General features: G+C 35.7%; 1 protein-coding gene across 1 annotated transcript; it reads left to right on the top strand.

The window, feature by feature from the left end:
* The first annotated feature begins 20295 nt into the window (after positions 1 to 20295).
* LOC139091548 (uncharacterized) lies at positions 20296 to 22008 on the top strand. The gene is made up of 5 exons (XM_070641682.1): positions 20296 to 20370; positions 21029 to 21100; positions 21323 to 21424; positions 21536 to 21784; positions 21841 to 22008. The coding sequence occupies exons 1-5, from the start codon at positions 20335 to 20337 to the stop codon at positions 21955 to 21957; spliced, it is 576 nt and encodes a 191-aa protein (XP_070497783.1). The 5' UTR covers positions 20296 to 20334; the 3' UTR covers positions 21958 to 22008.
* Positions 22009 to 23881: the final 1873 nt, after the last annotated feature.

Raw genomic sequence — 23881 nt, 5'->3', positions numbered from 1 at the left:
CTTGTGGTGAAGCTATAAGGAGGATTGATGATCCAGTTGATCGGCCGTCAAACCAAGTATAGTACAGTATAGTACAGTATAGTACAGTATAGTACAGTATAGTACAGTATAGTACAGTATAGTACAGTATAGTACAGTATAGTACAGTATAGTACAGTATAGTACAGTATAGTACAGTATAGTACAGTATAGTACAGTATAGTACAGTATAGTACAGTATAGTACAGTATAGTACAGTATAGTACAGTATAGTACAGTATAGTACAGTATAGTACAGTATAGTACAGTATAGTACAGTATAGTACAGTATAGTACAGTATAGTACAGTATAGTACAGTATAGTACAGTATAGTACAGTATAGTACAGTATAGTACAGTATAGTACAGTATAGTACAGTATAGTACAGTATAGTACAGTATAGTACAGTATAGTACAGTATAGTACAGTATAGTACAGTCCAAAATATTATGGCGTAACGCAGGTTGCCCATCACTGCCGTACACAATGAAGTATAAAATGTACAGAAATAAAACAATTTATCACCAGAAAATTTTATTATTGAACCAATGTTTCAATGTTTTCAGTACATTTGTTTGATGACAAACAAGAATTTTTCGTTAAGAAATTTTATTGAATAACTTTAAAATGTTTGCAATTTTGGGTCTACAGTTTCATCCATGGACAAATTCCTATCCATCTAAACGACAATCTTTCTCCAAAAAAGTTCTCATAGTTGTTCCATTCATGCAACAAAATTTGTGGTCAAGTTATATAACTTGAGGCAATTGTCGAACAATTCAACTCAATTTGTCCCCTTTCCTTTTATTCTCACTTGAATCTCATATGTATGTGCTCAGCATATCCCTTAAAATATAATTTCTTTCCCATCTACTTTTTTAAATCAAATTCATTCTGAAATGTACACTTGGTTAAGCACATTCTATTGGCACTAAAGTGAAGGATGTCTCTTTTTCTTTTCATTTGGTTATATGTGACTGTATATCCATGGGTGGAATGATATGAATATCTGCAAAATTAATTTCTCAATTTTTGCATGCTATAGCAAAAGTTAAGTTTGGATTGGATGATTGGGAAATGGGAAGGGGTTTAAGGCGCATTTTACATGCATAAGAAGCTCGGGTAGACATAAATACGTAAAAATTAGGCATCAACTGGATATAAACTTGTCATCAACTAGTTATAACGTATTTTTTTCCATTCGGGAAGTAGATGAGGTTATGACAATTTTTTGTTTTATGGCGGTCATATGACGTCGCCAAGATGTTAGTCATCATCGTCATTCTTCAGGTTCTATTTAATTTCAAGTCATGTTCAACTGACAAGTCGTTTCTCATTTTACCGATTAACACGGAAAAAATCAAGTAAAATGTCAAAAATCTGCTAGTTCAAAGTCTGATTTGCTATAAAACTTACACAAAACCAAACCAGCGCTGGCTCTATGCCACTTAATAGCCTTAAATAGGTATATGACGTGAAAAGTCGAAAAGTGGGACAAGAATTTGCAAAATTGGATTGAAAGCTAGAGTCAAAACGGGCAGTGCCGTTCTGTGGATACTATTTTACAAATTTTTGACACCTATAGTGCCCATTAGAGTTATTATTGACGTAATTGACACATTATTTGTCTCCTTTACCGACTTCTTATCCCATCAATCAGAGCTCGAAGTAGAAATTGCCGTGCATTTAATGGCATCCGGAAAGCACATAGTATGGAAATGGACTAAATTCCGATCACAATCCAATTTGATTCTGGTTTGAGGCCAGGTTTCATTGAAATTGGTCTAAAGTCAGAGTCAACCATTACTTGGCGTACAACAGTAGAGAAGGAGGCAGAACAACAACAAAAGAAGTTAGCAGAAGTAGCCGTTATAGCCCGGAACAGAGACCTGTTCAATCGCTTTATTAACGTCCTACGATTCACAGTGGATCAATAGGAACCTATCATCATCATCAGAGTCAACCTGGATTGAAGCTGAAATATCGGTCATTTCTGTGACGTGTGTCTTTTGGGGCAATTTGTGGTCTGTTCTATTCACAAATTCCTTAAAAATTAGACCTGAATTTCTGTGAAGTATCGTTCTACAACAATAAGCATCTCACAATACATTCGTCATCTATAAATTTGAAAAATTACACTAAAATTGCTGCAAAATTGTATATTAAGAGCCCAATCACTCTACAGCCATCCAGCCAAACCATCGCCCATCATAACTCATCCTCTCCCTCAACGCGCATCCATCAAAAAATATATATTTTTGAATGCAGCTAATTTTTCAATTTTTGTTGCGAGAATGAAGAGCAAGACTAGAGTATGAAGCAATTGTAAATGGTAGGAACGATTTTCATGCATGAGATGTTTTGTAAATTAATTGCCAGAAGTGTAGGAAATGGAACAACAATTTTTTTGCTTACTGTTTCATTTATTGTTGCTGTTCCTTGCGGTCGAGAGGAGAAAAGCAGGAAAAATTTGAAATATATAGTTTGCGAGTGCTGAAGCAGAAATCCATGTCCAGAAGGCAGCATAGATGCACACAACAAAAATTACCGCAATAATTTTATTTTTTATTTATCTCATGGATGATAGTCGGGTATGGGTATGGGGAGATAAGAACTAAATTTATGTAGTGCAAGTTTTTTTATGGACATTACATGAATTTTAAAATGATGTCAAACAGTCACAAGTTGAATATTAAAATGGGATGCATAATAAAAAATGCCTGAAATGAAAATTTTCTTATTAATTAACCAGGATGCAGGACATGATTGAGAGCACAAGTTTCAACTTCTTCTTCTGTTTTGCATTTATGAAATATTTTCTGTCTTTATTTTCTATAAATGAGGTTTTTATGGCTTCTTCATGTAAAATATGTTTTGGCTTTTATGGACAATATTTTATGTTGTGTGGGTAACTTAATTGCTTTTTATTATGAACTTGTTTTATTGAATTTTGTTTGTATATTTATTAAATACCTTAAAGGCACAAGGATGTCTAAATTTAGCAAATGTATCTAAGCATTTCTGGGGCTTCTGAATGGTAATCTACAAGGCTTTTGGCTCAAATTTTGTGAAGTAATTTCAAGTTCGTCTGTTAGAATTAGAGGCAGTGACGTAGGATATCTCGATGCATTCCAGCTGCTTCCTCAACAGCTCACCGATCAGTACACTCCAGAGCTACGATGACAGGTACCTGTCACAGGTGTCTTTGGCCTGTAACAGACCAGTCAAATCTTGTTGTCAATAGCATGACTTGTGACAATCTTTTTTGGGTTAGACTCCGACTTGGGTTAGACTCCGACTTGGGTTAGACTCCGACTTGGGTTAGACTCCGACTTGGGTTAGACTCCGACTTGGGTTAGACTCCGACTTGGGTTAGACTCCGACTTGGGTTAGACTCCGACTTGGGTTAGACTCCGACTTGGGTTAGACTCCGACTTGGGTTAGACTCCGATTTGGGTTAGACTCCGACTTAGCTTGTGCCAAGAGCCACAGCCATGCATTTCCTTCATTTTACTACATATTAGTCACATTGCTCCAATTTTGCAACATCTTAAAATCTATTGTGTAATTTAAATATCGCAGCTTTTTCCTCCATCTTCTTACATAATCCAAAACCACATCCAATTCCTCCTTCTTATCAGCTGTTACAAATTACACCAACTTAATTGAAATCCAGAATATTTTTACATTTCAAATTTTCCTATCCTTACACTATGTATTAAAAATGCTTCATCTTAATGAATATCATATTGACTTAATGAGGCTGCAACATTCTGCAAGATCAGTGAACTTTCATACAAATTATATTTCATCAATTTCTTACCTTTCATTACACAGAATTGCAATTTGAATTCATTACCTATTGGGGATGTTCACTTATTATGTATTATGTATATTATGTTATTATGTAACATGTCACCTATCAATTTGCTATAAAAGGCAAAAATCTATCACAGGCATTGCTATTGAAAGGCAAACAAGTTTGCCTACCTTGTAGGACTTGGGTTAGACTCCGATTTGGGTTAGACTCCGACTTTACCTAGCCAAAGGCAAAATCTAGACAAAGGCACTGCCTAGCCAAAGGCAATAGTTTTTGCCTTTGCCTAGGCACTGCCTATAATAGGCATGTCTATGCCTAGGCAAACCTAGCATAGATTTTAGTAGGTGCGTGATTTTTTCACATTTTTACAAAAAACACTAGGTAATAAAAACATAGGTAATGCCTAGACAAAGTCAAAAGCTACCATGATACAGCTAGGCACCTACCCACAGGCACCTATCTGACAACTCTGAAATTAGCTTTTCTAGACAGGAGGTCATGTAACAAAATCTCATCTTTCATCCCTTAGGAGCGCTTAGGAAGAGAGGATGGGAAGAGGGGGACAGAGGGGGACAGAGGGGGACAGAGGGGGACAGAGGGGGACAGAGGGGGACAGAGGGGGACAGAGGGAGGCAGAGGGGAACAGAGGGAGACAGAGGGAGGCAGAGGGAGGCAGAGGGAGGCAGAGGGAGGCAGAGGGAGGCAGAGGGAGGCAGAGGGAGACAGAGGGAGGCAGAGGGAGGCAGAGGGAGGCAGAGGGAGGCAGAGGGAGGCAGAGGGAGGCAGAGGGAGGCAGAGGAAGGCAGACGGAGGCAGAGGGAGGCAGACGGAGGCAGAGGGGAAAACGAAGAGGGGAGTTGAGATTTTGTTGCACCTTAAGCAATGCAAAAAATTGGTTCCTTCCGTTACGCAACATGTGAACGAACCCCATTATATAAATTTGATTACATTCAAGAGAATTTTTTTTCTTTTATGCCACGAGAAGTGTGATACCATAAGTCAATTAAATAAAATGAGAAAATTTAATTAAATCAATGATAAGAAAAATGAAGTTTCTTCTTGAGTTATGTCTGCATGATGAGACGATGTTAAAAGATTTATTATAGAGAAATTTGAAGAGCTTTTGATGAATTTGTGGGGAATTATTTTAGTAACTGAAAAATTTATAGAGAACTTGAAAAGAATCAGCATTTTAGGGATGGAGGTAGGGTCACGGGTAAAGCAAGGGTAGTACTCGCTAGTTCATTGATCCTTAATCCGGAACCAGATCAGTGTGACTCTAGCATGTTGCAGGATTTAAATCAAATCCGTCAAAAATTCTGAGACACGCCGACCTGAGGATGAATTTAAACACAACATCAATTTAGAGTCTTGATAGACTAAAGGCGGACTTAAACTCAATCCAGCATCAAGTATCATCCCGTCCTGAGGACGGATTTCAACCGAATCCGGCATCAAATCAGAGTCACACCAACCTGAGGACGGATTCAAGCTTAATCCGACACCAAGTATCATCTCGACCTGGATCCAGATTGTTAATCTTACATCCTTGCTTCGCTGTCCGTAGAGATCAATTGTGATCGATGACCTCCTTCAGATAGCGCTTAAAGCTAGCTCTATAGCTGTCTTCTGTCTGCTAATTGCCAATTTATCCGGCTTTCGTTTGTAAGTTGCTAATCCGGATTTTAAATCAATTTCCCGATTTGTGCTATTCGTATGGATGATTGCTAGATATGACCAAAGCTAGGGAAAAACAGCCTAAAAATCATACATACAATATCTTATCAAAATGAGTCAAAACCAGTCGTCACGGTGCAGTTAAAACGATTCTATCTCATTTTGACGATGATCCATCAACATGCTGACACAGCGGTACCTTAGCTCCTTTATTTAGATCCTCGAATTCCTTGCTACATCCAAAATAATAGGGAATCTAATGAGCTCATTTCATCTTTATTTTTCCACTCCATCCACAACCATCAATCTTCCATTTAACCTTCAAAAATATTAAATATCACACACAAAAAAAACCCACAAACATCCTGTCTTAAAACAAAAGCACAAAAAATGTTGAATTAATAAGCAGAAAAATATCCCAAAAGATTATTAAAATGATAAAGACTAATGCACATCACCGCCAGCAATAAAGCTGAAATATATTCTTTCTCATCATAATTTCTGATGAACATTTTTCATTTTGATGATGAAAGCAAGAAGAAGCAACAGCACAAAAAAGAAAATTTGATTAAAAAATATTACATTAAGGTACGACGAAAGAAAGAAGAAAAAAAACTGCAGACTGCTTGTGGTCTTATTGTGTTGCTGTTTTTTTTATTCTAGAGCAAATGAATAGAAAGTAAAAACTGTGCATGGATTTTTCTGTTATTGTTTGTATGACAAGTTTAATTAATAAACAAGGTGTGAGCATGTGTTGAGGTTTTAGATGACTTTGAATTATTAGATGGATGCAGATGAACTTTGATAGACACATGGGGGTTAAAAATGAACATCGATAAATTCAGATAGATGCTAAGAGACTCAGATTGGCATTAAAAAGACACAGATGGATAGGGAAAGACACAGATGAGTACTATGAGACAAAGGTGGACACTTTAAGAAACAGATGGACAGTAAAAGACAAAATTGAGTGTTAAAAGTCACAGATGGATACTTACAGAAACAGATGGTCATTTATAGGCACAGATGGACACTAATAAACACAAATAGACACAGATGTACACAAAAAAGCACTAATAGTCTGAGATAGACACTAATCGACTTAGAAGGATACTATAAGACACATAAAGACACAAATGGACACCATTAGACACAAATAGGCAAATGTGATTACTATGAGATACAAATATTCACAGATGGACACTAATAGACACAGATGGACACCAATAGACACAGATGGACACTAATAGACACAGATGGACACTAATAGACAAATATGCTGATCGTGAGACACACATGGACAAAGAAAGACAAAGATGGACCTTAATAGCCTCTGATGGTCACTGATATAGTCACTAATGGATACTATTACGCATAAATGAACACTAATAGACTCAGATAGACACTAAAAGGCATCTATGAGTACTGCTAGACACAGATGGACACTAATACACTCACATCGACACTATTATACGCAAGTAGATAATTATGGTCAATGTGAGATACAGATGGATACAAATAGACACATATGGACACTAATAGACACATATGGACACTAATAGACACAAATGGACATAAATAGACACCTTATGGACATAGATAATAACATATAGACTCATATGGCTCCTAATAAACTCAAACGGACACTGATGGATAATAATAGACTCCAAATAGACACTTATGGATTAAAATAGGTACAAATGGACACTAATAGACACAGATGGATACAGATAGACACAGATGGATACAGATAGACACAAATGGATACAGATAGACACAAATGGACTCATATGGACACTAATAGGCACTAATAGACACAAAGAGCATAGATAGACACTAATAGACTTAAATGAACATTAATAGACATATAATAACACTTTTAGACGCACTAATAGACCGAAATAGACACAAATGAGCATAACATGACTAAAGCATAGAGACTAACCTTAATATTACCTTAATAATTTTGCTCTTAACTTCTAGTTCCATCCCTAGCTTTCTTACAAAACCTTCCATTATTATTGCATTCTTACAATACTTACATAAATTCATGTTTTTTTTTTCCAAATGGTGCTGCATATTTTTTCTGCTGTTTTTATACTGAAATAAATTAAATGTTTTTATGCTATACAAAATAATGCACACGTTTCAGTCGATAATTACTGAAAAAACTTTCTTTTTCTCATTTTTCTACTGCGCCACAGTTTTTAATTAATTTCTGTTCCTTTTCTTACATTCAAAAAAGTACCAATTAGTTCTCACCTATGTAGCGTGGTGCACAGCATTCATATGAATAAGTCAGCGAAGTGAAAAAGCTTGTAAGGGAGTTGTCTTGGTTTTATTGATGTTGTGTGACTGCATACGTAAGAAAATGCATGTTTTTAAATCAAAATTAAAGCTTAATATTCCTGTTGGAACTAAGTAAACCTTAAAAATATTCCATTTTTTCTTTGTCCATCCAGCTTTTCCTTGTTCTGCTATTTTTTTGCAATTTATGTATACTTTTATTGCCTTGTGCTTAATTTTCATCACAATGCATAAACATTTTCTCACGTTCACCAGCTTTACTATTGTATTGTTCTCATTTTCATCCGCTTTGCCTTTATTTTGTTTGTCTTTCGTCTTCTACTCTTACTCTAGAGTTCATGGACGTTTGGAGGTACAACAATTATCCTTTGCTGATTTCCTTGTGGTGAAATTTTTTTGAATTTTATGGGATGTAAATGAAGATGGTCTTTATAAGTCCTCTAAAGTCTTCTAATGATGATCATCTATACTATACCTAGTCTATTATGGCAATGTTCCAACTTCACCTTCTCGCGGTGGAGACTGTCAATCCAAGTCACATAGTGGGACAGAATCTAATGAGCCTCAAGAGCCGGTTTCTTAATCTACACTGGATACTCTACCCTACCCTACCTGGATGAGTTCGGGTAACCTAGCTCTGGGATAGCCCTGGGTTTTAACCCAGCTCTGGGTAACCTTCTTAACCCAGCCCTGGATAACCCTCCTAACCCAGCCCTGGAGTGCCCACCTAACCCAGCCCTGGAGTTACCTTCTTAACCCAGACCTGGAGCAATCTTCCTAACCCAGCCCAGGGTAACCCTCTTAACCCGGCCCTGGAGCAACCCTCCTAACTCTTCCTAACCCAGCCCTGAGTAACCTTCTTAACCCAGTCCTGGTTAACCTTCCTAACCCAGCTTTGAGGCCCTGGCTAATCCCAATCTACCCCAGCCCTAAAGTATCAACCTAGCATAGCTAAACTGTCATTATCCCTAACCAGAACTCGATTACTACTCGGTTTTAGTGTAGTAGTTTGGACTTCGACCCTGACACGAATGTAGAGTCTTTTTTGAGCTTAAAATTGCCAAGATTGCCAGCCATAAATTCTGACAAAATTCATCCTAACAACACCATTTTGTGTATAAAATGTATTTATGTTTTCTATGTTAATGCTCTACAAAAAAAAAGCTGGTGGTAGTGTGAATGAGGATAGTTAAATTATGTCTACTAACAATATGAACATTTAAATTCCAGACAGTACAAGCGATGAAGGTGATTATAAGTACAAGACAAATAAAAACTGAAGTAAATGGAGCATCATAAAAAAATATACTCTGTTCCGTTCTCTGTTATCAACGGGAAAAGATGAAGTGATTTTAATTAAAATTGAGGTGAACAGGTGGAATGAAAATGACGCACATGTGGCTGACAGCTTTATTCTTTTATTGCTTCATTTATTTTCAGCTATTCATGTAAAAAAAAAAAATGAAAATGAGGAAAAATGAATGGTGCTGTTTTTGGGGGGATGAAATGAGAGGAAATTGGATGTTGGGAGTCGTGTGCCTGTGATGTCCATCAATTTGGAGAAGTTTGAATTTGCTTGAGATGTTGGAAAATTATGGGATGGATACTTACTTGCTCTAACAGGCAATGAACTTAATAGGCAACTTAAATATAAAATTTGAGCCTGCTTCTTGAGCATTCATTCAGCTAGCTTCAGTTGCTTCAACTCTGCCCTTTGGAGCATGCTCTTTGTCTACTAAGGTATTGACAGTTCCTTTCTTTGTACAAATTCGCTTTATAATATCTTAAGTTAAGAGATTGCAACTCCTATGAAATTGCGGTCCAAGCAACTTTTCAATACAAACTTTTAGATTCACAAGATTTTTGCAAACAATTTTGGAAGAAATATGCAAGTTTTCGAACTCCTTGTATCTAGTATAACTGTGTTGTTGTCATTTTCAAGCCAGGTTGTTGCAAGTAAGTTTTGAATCTATCCTTTTGCATCCTTATCTCAGTGGATAGCTTGATCTATTCGATTTGGCATTAGTCTACTTGAACAACTTCTGCTTTGTCAATCAAGAGGCACATTCAGGAGAATCTCTTCCTTTCTGACTTCACATTCATGAGTCTATTCCTAAAGACAGTAGGCTATCCATAATTTGGTGAGTAACGTTGCTGTATCAAAGAATTACCGATATCCCTAGGATTGTATTGAGGTAAAAAGCGCAGTAAGTTGAACTGTTTCCCTATCCAGAAGAGTATTTGACACTAAAAATCACTTCCTTGTAGTGTATTTGAAGGGATCTGTCTTTGTAAATGAGATCATAATCATACTTAATAAAGTGTCAAAAGCAATAAATGGCGTATCAATGTCCGAAAATCTGACACCAAGCCAACAGGACTCTGGCCCCATGTTAGATTTGATGGAATTCGGTTTCAAGTCTAGTCAAGTCAAACTAGGACCAGATTTTCAACCATTTCAATGCCGTGTTCTTTCCAGAGGAAGATTCTGTGACAAATTTGATTGAAATTGAAAATCAAGACCTAAATATTTAAGAATGCACAAAATTCCATCTCACAAAACATCCATAACTTCAGTAAAAAATCAACTCATGACAAAATTACTCCAAATTCTTTCTTTTTCCTCTTCCTCTAAATGCTGTTCATAAAAAATTCAACATCAAAGCTGTAAAAAAAGAAAATCTTCACCTTAAATTTGAAACCAAAGACGAGAAAAAAAGAGAAAAATTTATTCCATTTTATGTTCCAATCAGCATTCGTAAAAATATCTCTTAAAAATATACTTATAAGGAAGCATGCAAAAAGAAAATTTCATCACAAGGCTTCTCCTTCCCAATATAAATTTTTTTTGCAATCTTCAAAGCGATGATGATTGAAAAAAAAAAAGAATTTACGATGAAAATTACATTCAATTGAGCAGACATAAATTGACTTGTGCTGCTAGTAAATGATGAAGTAAGAAGAGCAGTAGTGAATATTGAGTGGAAGAAGTAGAAGGAAGAAATGAGGAAAAGAAAGTTTTTGAATAGATAAAAAAAAAAAATAAAAAAGTTGGAACAGAGAAGTGTAGAGAATGGCAACCAGAGGGTGCAGTCTTTTATTAGAAAAAGGAAGGTGTGGTGGGAGTTGGGAGTGGGTCGGGAGATGGGTCGGTTGAATCTTGAATTGAAAATTTTTTTGTAAAAAGATTGTAAGAATTTAAGGGAATTTTAGAATTTTTATCAAAATAAGTGCAGCAAATTGTAGAATTTGTTCAAAGTGGTTAAAAGGTTGTTGAATTCAAGGAAATTTAATGGATGGCCCAAGAGCGTATTCAGGGTGAGGAAATGATTGACCCAGAGCGTATTATGGAAGAGAGTGTTCTTGACCCAGGGAGATATTCAGAGGTAGAACCCAAGAGCGCATTCAAGGGGAAGAAGCAGTTGACCCAGGGGTGCATTTAGAAATTGGAAATGGTTGACCCAAGGGCGTTTTCAGGAGGAGGAAATGATTGTTCCAGGGGCGCATTTAGAAGGAGAAAGTGGTTGACCCAGGTGCGAATTCAGGGGCAGAAACTGGTTGGCTCAGAGGCGAATTCACAGCGAGGAAGTAGTTGACCCAGGGGCGTATTCAGGGTTTGGATGTGGTTGACCCAAGAGCGTATTGAAGAAGGAAGTGGTTGATCCATGAGAGTATTGAGAAGGGGGAAATGGTTGACCCCTGGGCAAATTCAGAGAAAGGAAGCGGCTGACCCTTGAGTGTATTCAAGAGAAGAAAGTGGCTGACCCAAAGGTGCATTTAGAAGGAGGAAGTGATTGTCCCAGGGACGCATTTACAGGGATGAAGTGGTTGACCCAAAGGCGCATTTGGATGAAGGAAGTAGGTGATCCAGGGGCGTATTCAAGGGTAAGAAGTGGTTGATCCTGTAGTCGTATTCAAGGGTAAGAAGTGGTAAGACCCAGCGGGCGTACTCAGTGGGTGGAAGTGGATGACCCAAGGGTGTATTCAACAAAAACTCAATCCATGATTTTGTTCTATTTGAAAACTTTTCATTTTAATTTTTTACAGTTTTTTTAATCAAATTCAAAGTTTATCGTCGCTGTTTTTGAGGCCATCATGCATTGTCATTTCACCTAAATTCTCAATAGTCAGCTACATTTTCATACCTTACATCACAACCACGAATTCCTCTCAAAAACCCCAAAATCAGCATCATTTCCCCCTTCTCAATTTAAAGCATATCTTGACTATAGAATATCCAATCTAATTGAATCCAGCTTCATAATTGAAGTTTCGACCTCTGCCACCACTTCATCAACCATAAAATTCATAAATTCTAGTTCTACTCATTTTCCCATCAGAGAATTTCATAATTGAAACTGAATAAAGGCAGATAAAAAGTGCTGAAACATAAACTTGATGTTCTCATGTTGAGCACCATAAAAATTCCAATTTACGTACAATTTTTTTTTTTTTGCTCCTCATATCCTATTTCGCAAGCCGTCTCGTATGGAGAAAATTGGAATTTTTTTTCCTTGCTTTTCTTCTTTCTCCAAACTATCCATTAAATGATGCTGAAGATGCAACGAGAATGATAATTGGAATTAAAGAAGAAGAACCTTGTTCAACTTACACATATACATACATACATGCATGTTATGTGGAAAATGTTTTGATGTTATTTAGATCCTGTGGATAGATGAATAGTTATTGGGAGAGAATATGAGACTTAGAATGTGGATTAGACACTCTTTATTGAGGTTTTGGTGCTGGATAGACTTGATATGAGCTTATTGAAGCATAAATTTTCATTATAACTAAGAAGGGGAAGCTCAGGAATGCTCAAGGGAATGTGGAAGCTTAAGGAACACTTCAGGAACATTGAAGATGTAAGGAACTATGAATTAGTGCTGCCTGGAGAGCACATGGCGTGTTTATGCCCGAAAATTCGACTGCAGACTAACTCGACTCAACTTGTGGCCGAATTTTTGCGAATCTAGTCTAAACCCAGACACATGCCAGCCTGGTATCTGATTTTTGGCCATTTCTTCACCATACCAGAACTCAAAACCCTCTGTACATGATGAACACCTCAATTTATCTTCAATTTGACTAACATTCCCACTCAAAATAAGCGTAAAACTGCATAAAACTGCAAAAAACTGCATCTCCCATCTCAGTTTCTTATCCTATGGACAACAATGTACAAAAGGGGATTAGATTTCAATTTTTTGCATTTGTCTAGATGAGGAAAAAGTTGTTTTTGAGATGCTTTTGTGTATTGGCTTTGAAATTTTACTTAATCGAGTTCCATTTGCAGTTATTATCATGTTCTATTGTTCTGTGCATGGATCAGTTTATGGATTCACTTTCAGAAGATTTATGTTGGATCTGTGTTGTGATCCAGGACAACAATAAGAATTTGGGTATGAAAAATCGGTACTAAAAATTTATCCCATTGGTCGGGACAGAAGAGATGCTTTAAAAATACCAGGAATGCCCATTAAGATGTCAAAATTAATTAAAGTTCTCAAAAACTCACAAAAAAACTTCTACTTCGTCCGAAAACACCTTCTCTATTCCCCTATCATATCCACTTGTTCCCCTTACTCTATTTCAAAACTTTTACCTTTTTTAGAAATCCGAAACTTTCCCATCCAAAAAAAAAAAATAAAAATTCATTTAATTCATCCTCTTTTGTATTCATGCACACACAAGAATGAAAGCTCTCAAAAAAAAAACTTTTACTCGCACTTGATTCGTTTTTCATTTCTTTATTCTTCCTTTTTCTATTTCATTCCTTTCATATCATCCACAAATAATTTCCGAAAATAAAATTTTTATAAAAAAAAAAAAAACATTCAAGTAGAAAGAAATTTTAATTAAAAAACTTTTGATATTTCTTTTGCCTTAAAAATTGGAGAGGCCAAGAGGAAAGAAAAGAACAGGAAAAATGCCGAGAAGGTGAAGTAAAATTTATGGTTTCTCATCAATGGTTTGGCTTATGCCCATTGAAAGCTAATAATGGGATATCAAGTATGGGAAAGCTTGTGAAAGCAGTGTAGAGTAAGTTGTGGATTGAGGCATTTTTATGGATTTTCTATTGTTCCACAGTTTTTGATTACTGTTGCTCAAATTTAGTAGTTGTTCAATTTTCGGTTTGTGTTGCCCAAAATTAGTTGTTGCTCAATTTTGATCACTGATGCTCATTTTTTCGGTCATTCTTGCTAAATTTTTGATAATGTGTTGCTAGATTTTTGATTGAGGCTCATTTTTATGGATGATTCTTTTTTGTCACTGTTGCTCAAATTTACATTTGCTCAATTTTTGCTCAATTTTTTAATTTTGTTGCTCATTTTTCATTAATTTCAAAATTTTTGGATTTTTTGCTGTTGCTGATTATTCGTCACAGTTGCTCAAATTTGGCTATTTTTGCTCAATTTTTTTCATTTTGCTAATTTTTTCTGCTCAATTTTAGATTCCTATTGCTCAATTTATTGTCAAAGTTGCTCAATATTTTTATCAATATTTTTTCAGATAGTAGGAATTGTTTTCAATGCTCAATTTTAAGTCAAATTTGCTCAATTTTTGAACAATTTTGCTCAGTTTGTAGACAATTTTGCTAAAGTTTAGATTATTATTGCTCAATTTATACAATTTATGCTCACTTTTTGGTAAAATTTGCTCATTTTTGGTGACTGTTGCTCAATCTGTAGACTTTGCTGCGTTTTTTACGATCACTGTTGCTCAGTGTAGTTATTAAGAGTGTAATGCTCAATTTTGGTGACTTTGGCTCAGTTTTTAGCCTCTTTTGCCAAATTGTAGCTTTTAAATTTTGTAAAGTGTTAACTTTTATCAAATTTAACGCAAATTTTCAATTTTTTTCTCTAGACTGACCAGACATCATCCCAAAATGCATCAAAATCTATGTCATTCACCGATTACAATCTAAAAGAAATCTAAAAAGAGTAAAAAAAAAATTCAACCGCAGCTCTGCAAAAAATAAAAAAGGAGCCCCGAAGGTGAATTGCCTTTTGGAAGCGAAGTTTATATTTTATCGTAATTGTAGCAATAAATCAAATTTTCCCAATTTAATAATTTTCCATGGCTTCCTGTTCGCTGCTACCTCGTCTGTCTTACGATATCGAACCAAGGATGGAATAAAAAAAATGGTAATATCGCTAACAATTTTATATACTTAATAGACTCGTTCATGTAATTTAATAAACATTATAAACTAATTGGAATCTGTTTCATTTAATAAAGCGTTTCATATTTCCTTAAAAATTGCTCAATTTCTGTGATTATGTGAGAATTTATTACAGAATATTTTATGATAATATAATTAGGATACCGACGATGTAATTGAGACTGAATATTTAAAATGGATGTGAAAAAAAATGTTTCAATCTTATTGGCATATTTAAGGTTAAATTTACTTTAAAGCCAGTGCTGGGCAACCTTTAATCACTTTTAGGACAACTTGGTGGTAAGCCTCGACGGAAACCGCACACAGCATACCAGGGGGGTGACTAGAAAATTTTACTAGGGGGTCTGACCATATTTTTGGAATTTTTGTTTTTTAAAAGCGAATAAAAAATTTGAAAATAAAAAAACCGTTACAAAATAAACGATTTTCCAATTCTCAGAGGAGGGCCCGTGCCCCCAATGACCCCCTCTGGCTACACCCCTGAAGCATATAATTAACATTTTGGGCAGTTCCACGGCACACAGGTTACCAACGACTGCTATTGCTCCTGAAGCATACAATTCAAAGCATTTTTGACGGTACCACAGCCCACAAGCTACCAACAACTGCTTCATACCCAAAAAAAGATCCAAATATAATGTAATAAATATGCTATTGAGAAAATCAATTTCAGATATTTTATGGTAATCTGGATAAAGGTAATAAAGAGATTACAAATATCTCTTAGAAAAATGTTTTTATTTTTATTTTTTACCAATGCTTGGAGCAATTTGACGTTAAACACGTGTCTAAAAATGCTATCGAGTGTTTGGATTAACATTACAAAATTTTTTTTTATCTGCCTTAAAGCTATGCAATTTTTGATGAAATTGTGGGTATTTTTTTTTTCAATTTTTACACAATAAATATAGCAACATTGCTGTGGAGTTGAGTTTTGAATTTTTATACACAGCCTAAATGAGGTGAATTTTGAGCTTTTGTTGGATTTGATGAAATTTGATGTTAGTCCATATTTAAGACGGCCTGAGACCCATTTTTTGGCTATTTCTGTGCTGCATGCTTTCCGGTTCACTTGACATCAGAGTTGCCAAACTCTTGATTTTGCTGGTTTTTACTCCGACCAGCTTGAGTCATGTCACAACGTCACCACGATGCCGTCACCAGATGACGATACCCTCATAGAACATTCTGCTCAATTCTATTCGATATAGTGCCTACAAATGACCTAAATACTTACAAAATACCTCTCTCAACATTATAGAATCCAATCAAATAAAATTCCCATTTACAATATTCATTGCTATTAGAAGCATGACCACGTAATCAATATTCATATCTATCTCATTTATCCATTCGCAACATTAACTTCAAAAGAACCATTTACTTCAATTTCTTTTTTTCGCCTTAACCAAACAAGAGAGTTGAAAACTAGTATAAATGTGGTCACTCGTGACCGACGGAAGCGCATTTTTTATGCAAAGATAAAAAAATATAAATGCATAATTGACGTACGGAGACGAACTAAGACGAACGGAGACGAATGGAGACGAACAGCGACGAATGAAGACGAACGGAGACGAACAGAGACGAACGGAGACGAGCGGAGACGAATAGCGATGAAAGGAGACGAACAGAGACAAACGGAGACGAAAGGAGACGAACGGAGACGAACGGAGACGACTGTAGACGAACGGTGACGAATTGAGACGAACGGAGACGAACGGAGACGAACGGAGACGAACTGAGACGAACTGAGACGAACTGAGACGAACTATGACGAACGGAGACGAACTGAGACGAATGGAGACAAACGGAGACGAACGGAGACGAACGGAGACGAACGGAGACGAACTGAGACAAACGGAGACGAACGGAGACAAACGGAGACAAACGGAGACAAACGGAGACAAACGGAGACAAACGGAGACAAACGGAGACAAACGGAGACAAACGGAGACGAACGGAGACGAACGGAGACAAACGGAGACAAACGGAGACGAACCTGATGAACGAACGAATTGGACTAACGGACACGAACGGAAAAGCATTTTAGTAAGGAAAATGAGCTAATAAAGTACATAAAAATGAATTTGCCCTCATAAATGTTCCATCCAGCAAAAATACTCAAAAACCGGGAGTAGAAAATTTATTTCTACGAGAAAATTTATGAAAAATTATTCATGTTTTAACATAAGTGGCTTCATCCAACTTCAACAGTTCCACATTTACTCGTTGTATTATGTAGTTATTATGAATGAATGGAAATAAATGTATTGCATATTGCGGATGAGAATATCATCAGAGATAGAAAAGTTTCTGAATATTTTCTTTTTTTTTTCCTATGAGTGAAAAATTTGTGCATATAAAATAAACCAAAATTTATGTCTATGCTGCTCGTAGTGCTGTCAAAAAAGTTTTTTATCATCATAACGACAGTGCAATCATACATACAATATACATTCATTAGTTGGATGATTATAATAGGGAAAAATTGGGGTTAAAGCGAATTTTATGATAATTAGGTGATTAATCAAGAGGTTTTGGATGGGGTTAGATGGGGTTCTGCACTTATGTTGGATTAAAATTAATGATAATGTGTGCTGAACATATTTTAAATGCTAATATTGAGGATAGCTTTCTTGGAATATATGAAAAAAATGTAAATCAAGTGGAATTGATCATAAGTCATCGTGCATGTTGGCTGTAAGTCATGGTTTGTGACCACTTGCTTATCATTTACTTCTCTATTGATAGAGATCAATTTTGATCCAAGCTAGTTTGAGATTCGCTCGACCCAAGTTAGTCTTGAGATTCGCTCGACCCAAGTTAGTCTTGAGATGCGCTCGACCCAAGTTAGTCTTGAGATTCGCTCGACCCAAGTTAGTCTTGAGATCCGCTCGACCCAAACTAGTCTTGAGATGCGCTCGACCCAAACTAGTCTTGAGATTCGCTCGACCCAAGCTAGTCTTGAGATTAGCTCGACTCAAGGTAGTCTTGAGATCCGCTCGACCCAAGTTAGTCTTGAGATTCGCTCGATCTAAGCTAATCTTGAGATTCGCTCGACCCTACCTAGTCTTGAGATGCGCTCGACTTAAGCTAGTCTTGAGATTCGTTCGACCCAAGTTTGTCTTGAAATTCGCTTGACCCAAGGTAGTCTTGAGATGCGCTCGACTCAAGGTAGTCTTGAGATTCGCTCGACCTAAGCTAGTCTTGAGATCCGCTCGACCCAAGGTAGTCTTGAGATTAGCTCGACCCAAGGCAGTCTTGAGATTAGCTCGACTCAAGGTAGTCTTGATATTCGCTCAACCCAAGTTAGTCTTGATATTCGCTCGACCCAAGTTAGTCTTAAGATTAGCTCGACCCAAGTTAGTCTTGAGATTAGCTCGACCCAAGGCAGTCTTGAGATCCGCTCGACCCTAGCTAGTTTTGAGATGCGCTCGACCTAAGCTAGTCTTGAGATGCGCTCGACCTAACTTGTCTTGAGATTCGCTCGACCTAAGTTAGTCTTGATATTCGCTCGACCCAAGTTAGTCTTGAGATGCGCTCGACCCAAGTTAGTCAACAGTTAAAATTAACAGGACAAAATGAATAAATAACTTCAATAAATGAATATAAAATAATCAAATAGCCGTTGGTAGTTTTTGCTTTTTGCACTTTCCCAAACTACATATCCACAAACAACACGAGAGAGAAGCAAAAAAAAAAAATAGAAAATTTCTGTCATATGACGTCGATCCAGCCACTTTGCAATGTTCATGCACAACATTTTTGAAATTTTATTGTTTTGAAATCTAAAATTATGATAAATGCCAATGCATACATTGTAAAATTTATATACATTTCTGCGCAATTTATGCGAATTTTATTTTCGCATCTTTTTAGAATTTAATTTAGCGTATAAATCATAAAAAAACTTTTTTCACAGCGTACGCATAGAGAAACACTCAATTCTGATAAAATATTTATGTATGTAGCGTGATTTAGTTCTGGGTATGAATACATAAATATTTGCGTGGCATCGAAAAATACACAAAAAAAGGGCTAAGTTCTGCGAAAGTTTTTAAGTGCAAAACTTTTTTGGGAAATTTTATTGACTCCATAAACTTTCACTATTTACTGCTGTATCTTTTAGTTGTAGTTACTTGATAATTTAGATAATTATTTGTTGTGGATGTGTGGAGGGTGGCCAGAGGATTTTTGGAAAATATCGAGACACTATGGGAAAAAATCGGAACACTTCTAAGTTTGGCCTTATTGGGGTACGTTTTGGCTATTTTGATTCTTAATATTCAAAGAACTAGTTGAATTAATTTGAAACTTGCATCAATCGAAATTCCGAAAAAAAAAATCAGTCCTTGGCTTGAACCCAGTTTTGAAAATGTCCAAAATTTGTCAAAATATCCAAAATTTGTCAAAATGTCCAAAATTTGGCAAAATGTCCAAAATTTGTCAAAATGTCCAAAATTTGTCGAAAATTCCAGAATTTGTCAAAAATTCCAAAATTTGTCAAAAATTCCAAAATTTGCCAAAATGTCCAAAATTTGCCAAAATGTCCAAAATTTGCCAAAATGTCCAAAATTTGTCAAAAATTCCAAAATTTGCCAAAATGTCCAAAATTTGCCAAAATGTCCAAAATTTGCCAAAATGTCCAAAATTTTTCAGAAATTCCAAATTTGTCAAAAATTCTAAAATTTGTCAAAAATTCCAAAATCTGTCAAAAGTTCCAAAATTTGTCAATAATTCCAAAATCTGTCAAAAGTCCCAAAATTTGTCAAAAATTCCAAAATTTGTCAAAAATTCCAAAATTTGTATGGAGTTTTCGACTTGTATAAAAATCAAGACATTTTGAGGCTTTGTCGGGACACAGCAGCAAGGTAGAAAAGGACAACAGCATCCCGGCATACAGCAGGTGCATTTGCTTGTTTGCTTGCTTACAGAAAATGAATTTTTCGATTTTCTCAGCAATGCCTCGACTAATTTCAAATCTGTTTTTTGATTATGATGTGGAATTCCAGGCACAAACCTTTTGGGAAAGATCATAGCTTGCCATTGTACTTAGTTTTGCTGGAAAATCCAAAAAACTGGTTTTTCAATTTGAACAAATTCAAAACATTCACTTCATGCTCTGCTCTTTCTCCTTCCTACAATCCTGCTTTTAACACATCTACAACATCGGAAACAAGTAGAAAGTATTCTTGTCAAACAATTTAGTATCAATTACCTCAAACATTTAAACTTCTTTTTTAAATGATTATACATTTTTCAGAATTTTAGCAGTGTTGTGTGAACTGTTGAATTAAGGAGTTGAAAAGTTTGATAAAAATGAGGGAAATTTTATTGACAATTTTTGTCATTGGTGTAAGAGTCTCATTTAGTAATTACAAAACTTTATGAAATAAGGGTCCATTAACTTATTACGTAACCCAAAAAATCTATATTTTCACTTTTCCCTCTCTCGTGAGTCGGTGAGTCAAGGTGGCTCGATGGTTTCGTACTTCGGTACCTAATTATTGTGATATCAATTAAGCAGTCACGGATTCGAGACTCGGCAGGAGAAACTTTATCACCTGAAAACAGTCTCTCTTTGTAGACCTAAGATAATAGCCGATACAATAATATCATCATCAAAGGAGTGGTTCTTATCCCACTACAAACTGTAGCTCTATTGAATGCAGAGGTCTGGCGTATCCTCACTCGTTAAACAATCATAAGCCGCGAAATGCCCTAAAGCTTTTTATTCTTCTTTTTTGCAACAAAATCTCGAAGTAAAAAGCATAAAAGGCATAAAAAGACCAGCCACCTCCCCCCACCTCCTTTAAGCAGTTACGTAATAAGTAAATGGCCTCTAAGATATGGTTTCCAGAATTCCCGTTCCCGTTTGATTTCGGAAATCAGGAACGGGAATTCATTACCGGGAAAATCATTCATTCCCAGGAAAATTCCTGTTTTTGGAAACCGTACTCAAAAAGAATAAAGGCACCATCAAACACTGTTTTTAATCAATTATTTTCAACAGGTTGTATCAGCGAATAAGATGAATACAGACGAGCATTGTGTAAATTGGGCTAAGAATACTGTATCAATTCATGTAAGTAGACTATGATTCATAGGTTAAGGACTAGCCAGAGGACGAAGTCGACTCGAACTTTTATGGAATCGAATCGACTTGAGTCCAGAGTTGGCAGGACTTTAAAGTGGAGTCTGGACTTTCAAAGTCCGGACTTTTGGAACTTTTGGAGTCCGGACTCCAAAGTCCTGCCAACTCTGCTTGAGTCAATACAAAATGTCAAAATTAAATTTTATTTTTCAGCACTGCTGCAAGTTGGCTCCATTATTTTCACATGAGTTAAAAACTCAAGTAATTGAAGACATTCCAAAAAGTGTTGCAGTTAATTCATCGCTTTATTTTTGTGTAATTAACAATAAGGAATTGTTCATAAATAATGTTCAAGTTGGACGTCATTTATGAACAACCCCTAATTAATTTTATTAGAACTTTAAATTCCAAATTTATCAATTTCAGCACCTAAGTAGTTTATATTTCGACAAATTAAACGTTTCGTCATTTGATCAACCAAGTATGAGGGGTTTTTTGGATAAAGTTATCCAGGATCCAGACTGGCTGCCAATTATGAAAAATGCATCTGATAGTTGCGTTGATAATGGCATAAAAAATGCTGAAAAAGATCAGACTAGTTTGAATGTTCCAAAGGAAGAATGCGATGCTCGATTTCTCTATTATATTGACTGTTTTGTTGTATACTGCAAAGTGGTAAGTTCCATTACATAAATCCTTAAAACTGGCATTTTATACTTTAACATTTACAGTTCTGTCCAGCAAAGTTTCTCATAAGTTCTGAATCATGCTTAGAAGCAGCTCGATTTTTCAAATTATGCGGTGATAGTAAACCGGCACTTAAAACGTACATGGAGTTACATCAATAAGTGAAATTGGTAGCTGATTTATGATGCAGCATTGGAGTTCAAGAAGCAACAGAGTGGAATTTTAAAACATTGCATTTAAACTTGTAATGACGAAATCTTTAATAAAAAGTTTATAATCAAATAATTCAAATTAAATCTTTTATTTGTGTTCATCCAGTAAAGATTAAGATACTTTATATCCATGAAAGCACAAGGCAATAAGTCCGAATTTAGATAACGTCCCTCTATAATATATGAGCATATTCTTTGTTTATTAGGTACTGTACACTTCATTCTCATTCGAAATTTAAAATCGACTCCAATTTGTTATGGAAAAGTAGAGCTCAAGTCGACTATGCTTCATATGAAATTACAAAATGGCAAAATTATTGGGTAACTCTACGAATAAATATCTATCGAATGTAAAAAATACAATTGCTTTATTCGCTGAGTTAATGTCTCACTCAAGCCAATCAACCATCCAGTCAATCAGTCCACCAGTCAGTCAAGAAGTCAACAAGCCAATCAAGCAGTTAACCAGTTAGTCAAGGAGTCAACTAGCCAGTCAACAAGCCAGTCAACAAGCCAGTCAAGCAGTCAATTAACCGTTCAAGGAGTCAACCAGCTAGTTGAAGTGGACCTCTAGCCATTTTGTTGTTTTTTCAAAAAAAAAAAAAAAGGAAAATCATTTTTACGCAAAATTTTGAGTTGTGATCGTGTTAAAAAATCAAATTTAGCAACAAAAAATCAGATGTACATACATGGATGATGTACGACATTTTCTAATAAATTGTGATAAACATTGGTTAATCAGTTGTCCAGTTAGTCACTAGTTGGTAAAGTTTTGATAAGAGTAGATCTAATTTCAGGAAATGAATAAATATTTTGGCATTTTAATCGCATTTTCGGGTGTAAGTATTTTGGGATATTCTAGGGGAAATTATTGTCGGAATAGCACAAATCGGTTGATTAATCGAAAAATCAGGCACGTGGCTGGTGTGACTCTGGTTTGGCTAAACTCTGGCTGGCTCTGGTTGCTGGATTCGGTTTAAATCCGGAAGCATGCCAAAGTCACCTTTTATAATGGATTTCGGATCGATTAGCTGACTTACGCTATTCCAGTGGTGGGCAATCTGCGTGTAGCCAAATACTCCATAAATCGTATGCCGTTCCCGGTTTCGGTTGAGGCTTAGCCCCAAGGTGTGCTGCGAAACATAGAAGATTCCCCACCACTGTGCTATTCGGATTATTAATTCCCATTAATATCCAAATTATTCATTAATTTTCGACAGATTCTTTATGGGATACAAAGCGAGAATGATCAATGTGCTCAAAGGGTTAACAATACTGTTTCAATACAAGTAATGCATATCATTATATTTTAAAAATTCAATTAATTAAACAATATTATTTCAAAACATACAGACATGTTGCAATGTTATTGATATATTTGAAGCCGTCAAAAAAGAACATGCTGAAAAAATGTGGAATAGAGTGGATGAGGAACTAATGTTATATTTTTGTGTAAGTGCTGTAAATTTACCAAAAAATTCAGCTATTAATTGAATCTAATTCCAGAAATGGTGGGAAAGGCTTTTTCAAGTAATAAATATTAAATTACCATTAAATGAAGGAGCCATTACTGCTTATCTTCAAAAGACTATAACTGATGAAGACTGGTTGCCGATACTAACAAGTAAAATCGAACAATGCATAAAATTTTCTGTAACAAACGGTGAAGAATTTCAATCTATAACTAATATAACAAAAGATGAATGCAATGGTCAATATGTTCTGTTTATGGATTGCTATTATTTTGTTTTATCAATAGTAAGTATTAAGCTTATTGAGTTGAAGTTGGGATATTATCTTGGGTATTGCTATATTATGCCTGGGTAAAACCCTAACTTGGTACATGTCTTGCTGTGCTACAAATGCTTTATCG

Source organism: Chironomus tepperi, unplaced genomic scaffold (assembly GCF_022539635.2).
Source record: "Chironomus tepperi strain 1889 unplaced genomic scaffold, CSIRO-AGI_Ctep_v1 contig_247, whole genome shotgun sequence".
NCBI lineage: Eukaryota > Metazoa > Arthropoda > Insecta > Diptera > Chironomidae > Chironomus > Chironomus tepperi.
This window is presented reverse-complemented; position numbering and strand designations above follow the sequence as displayed.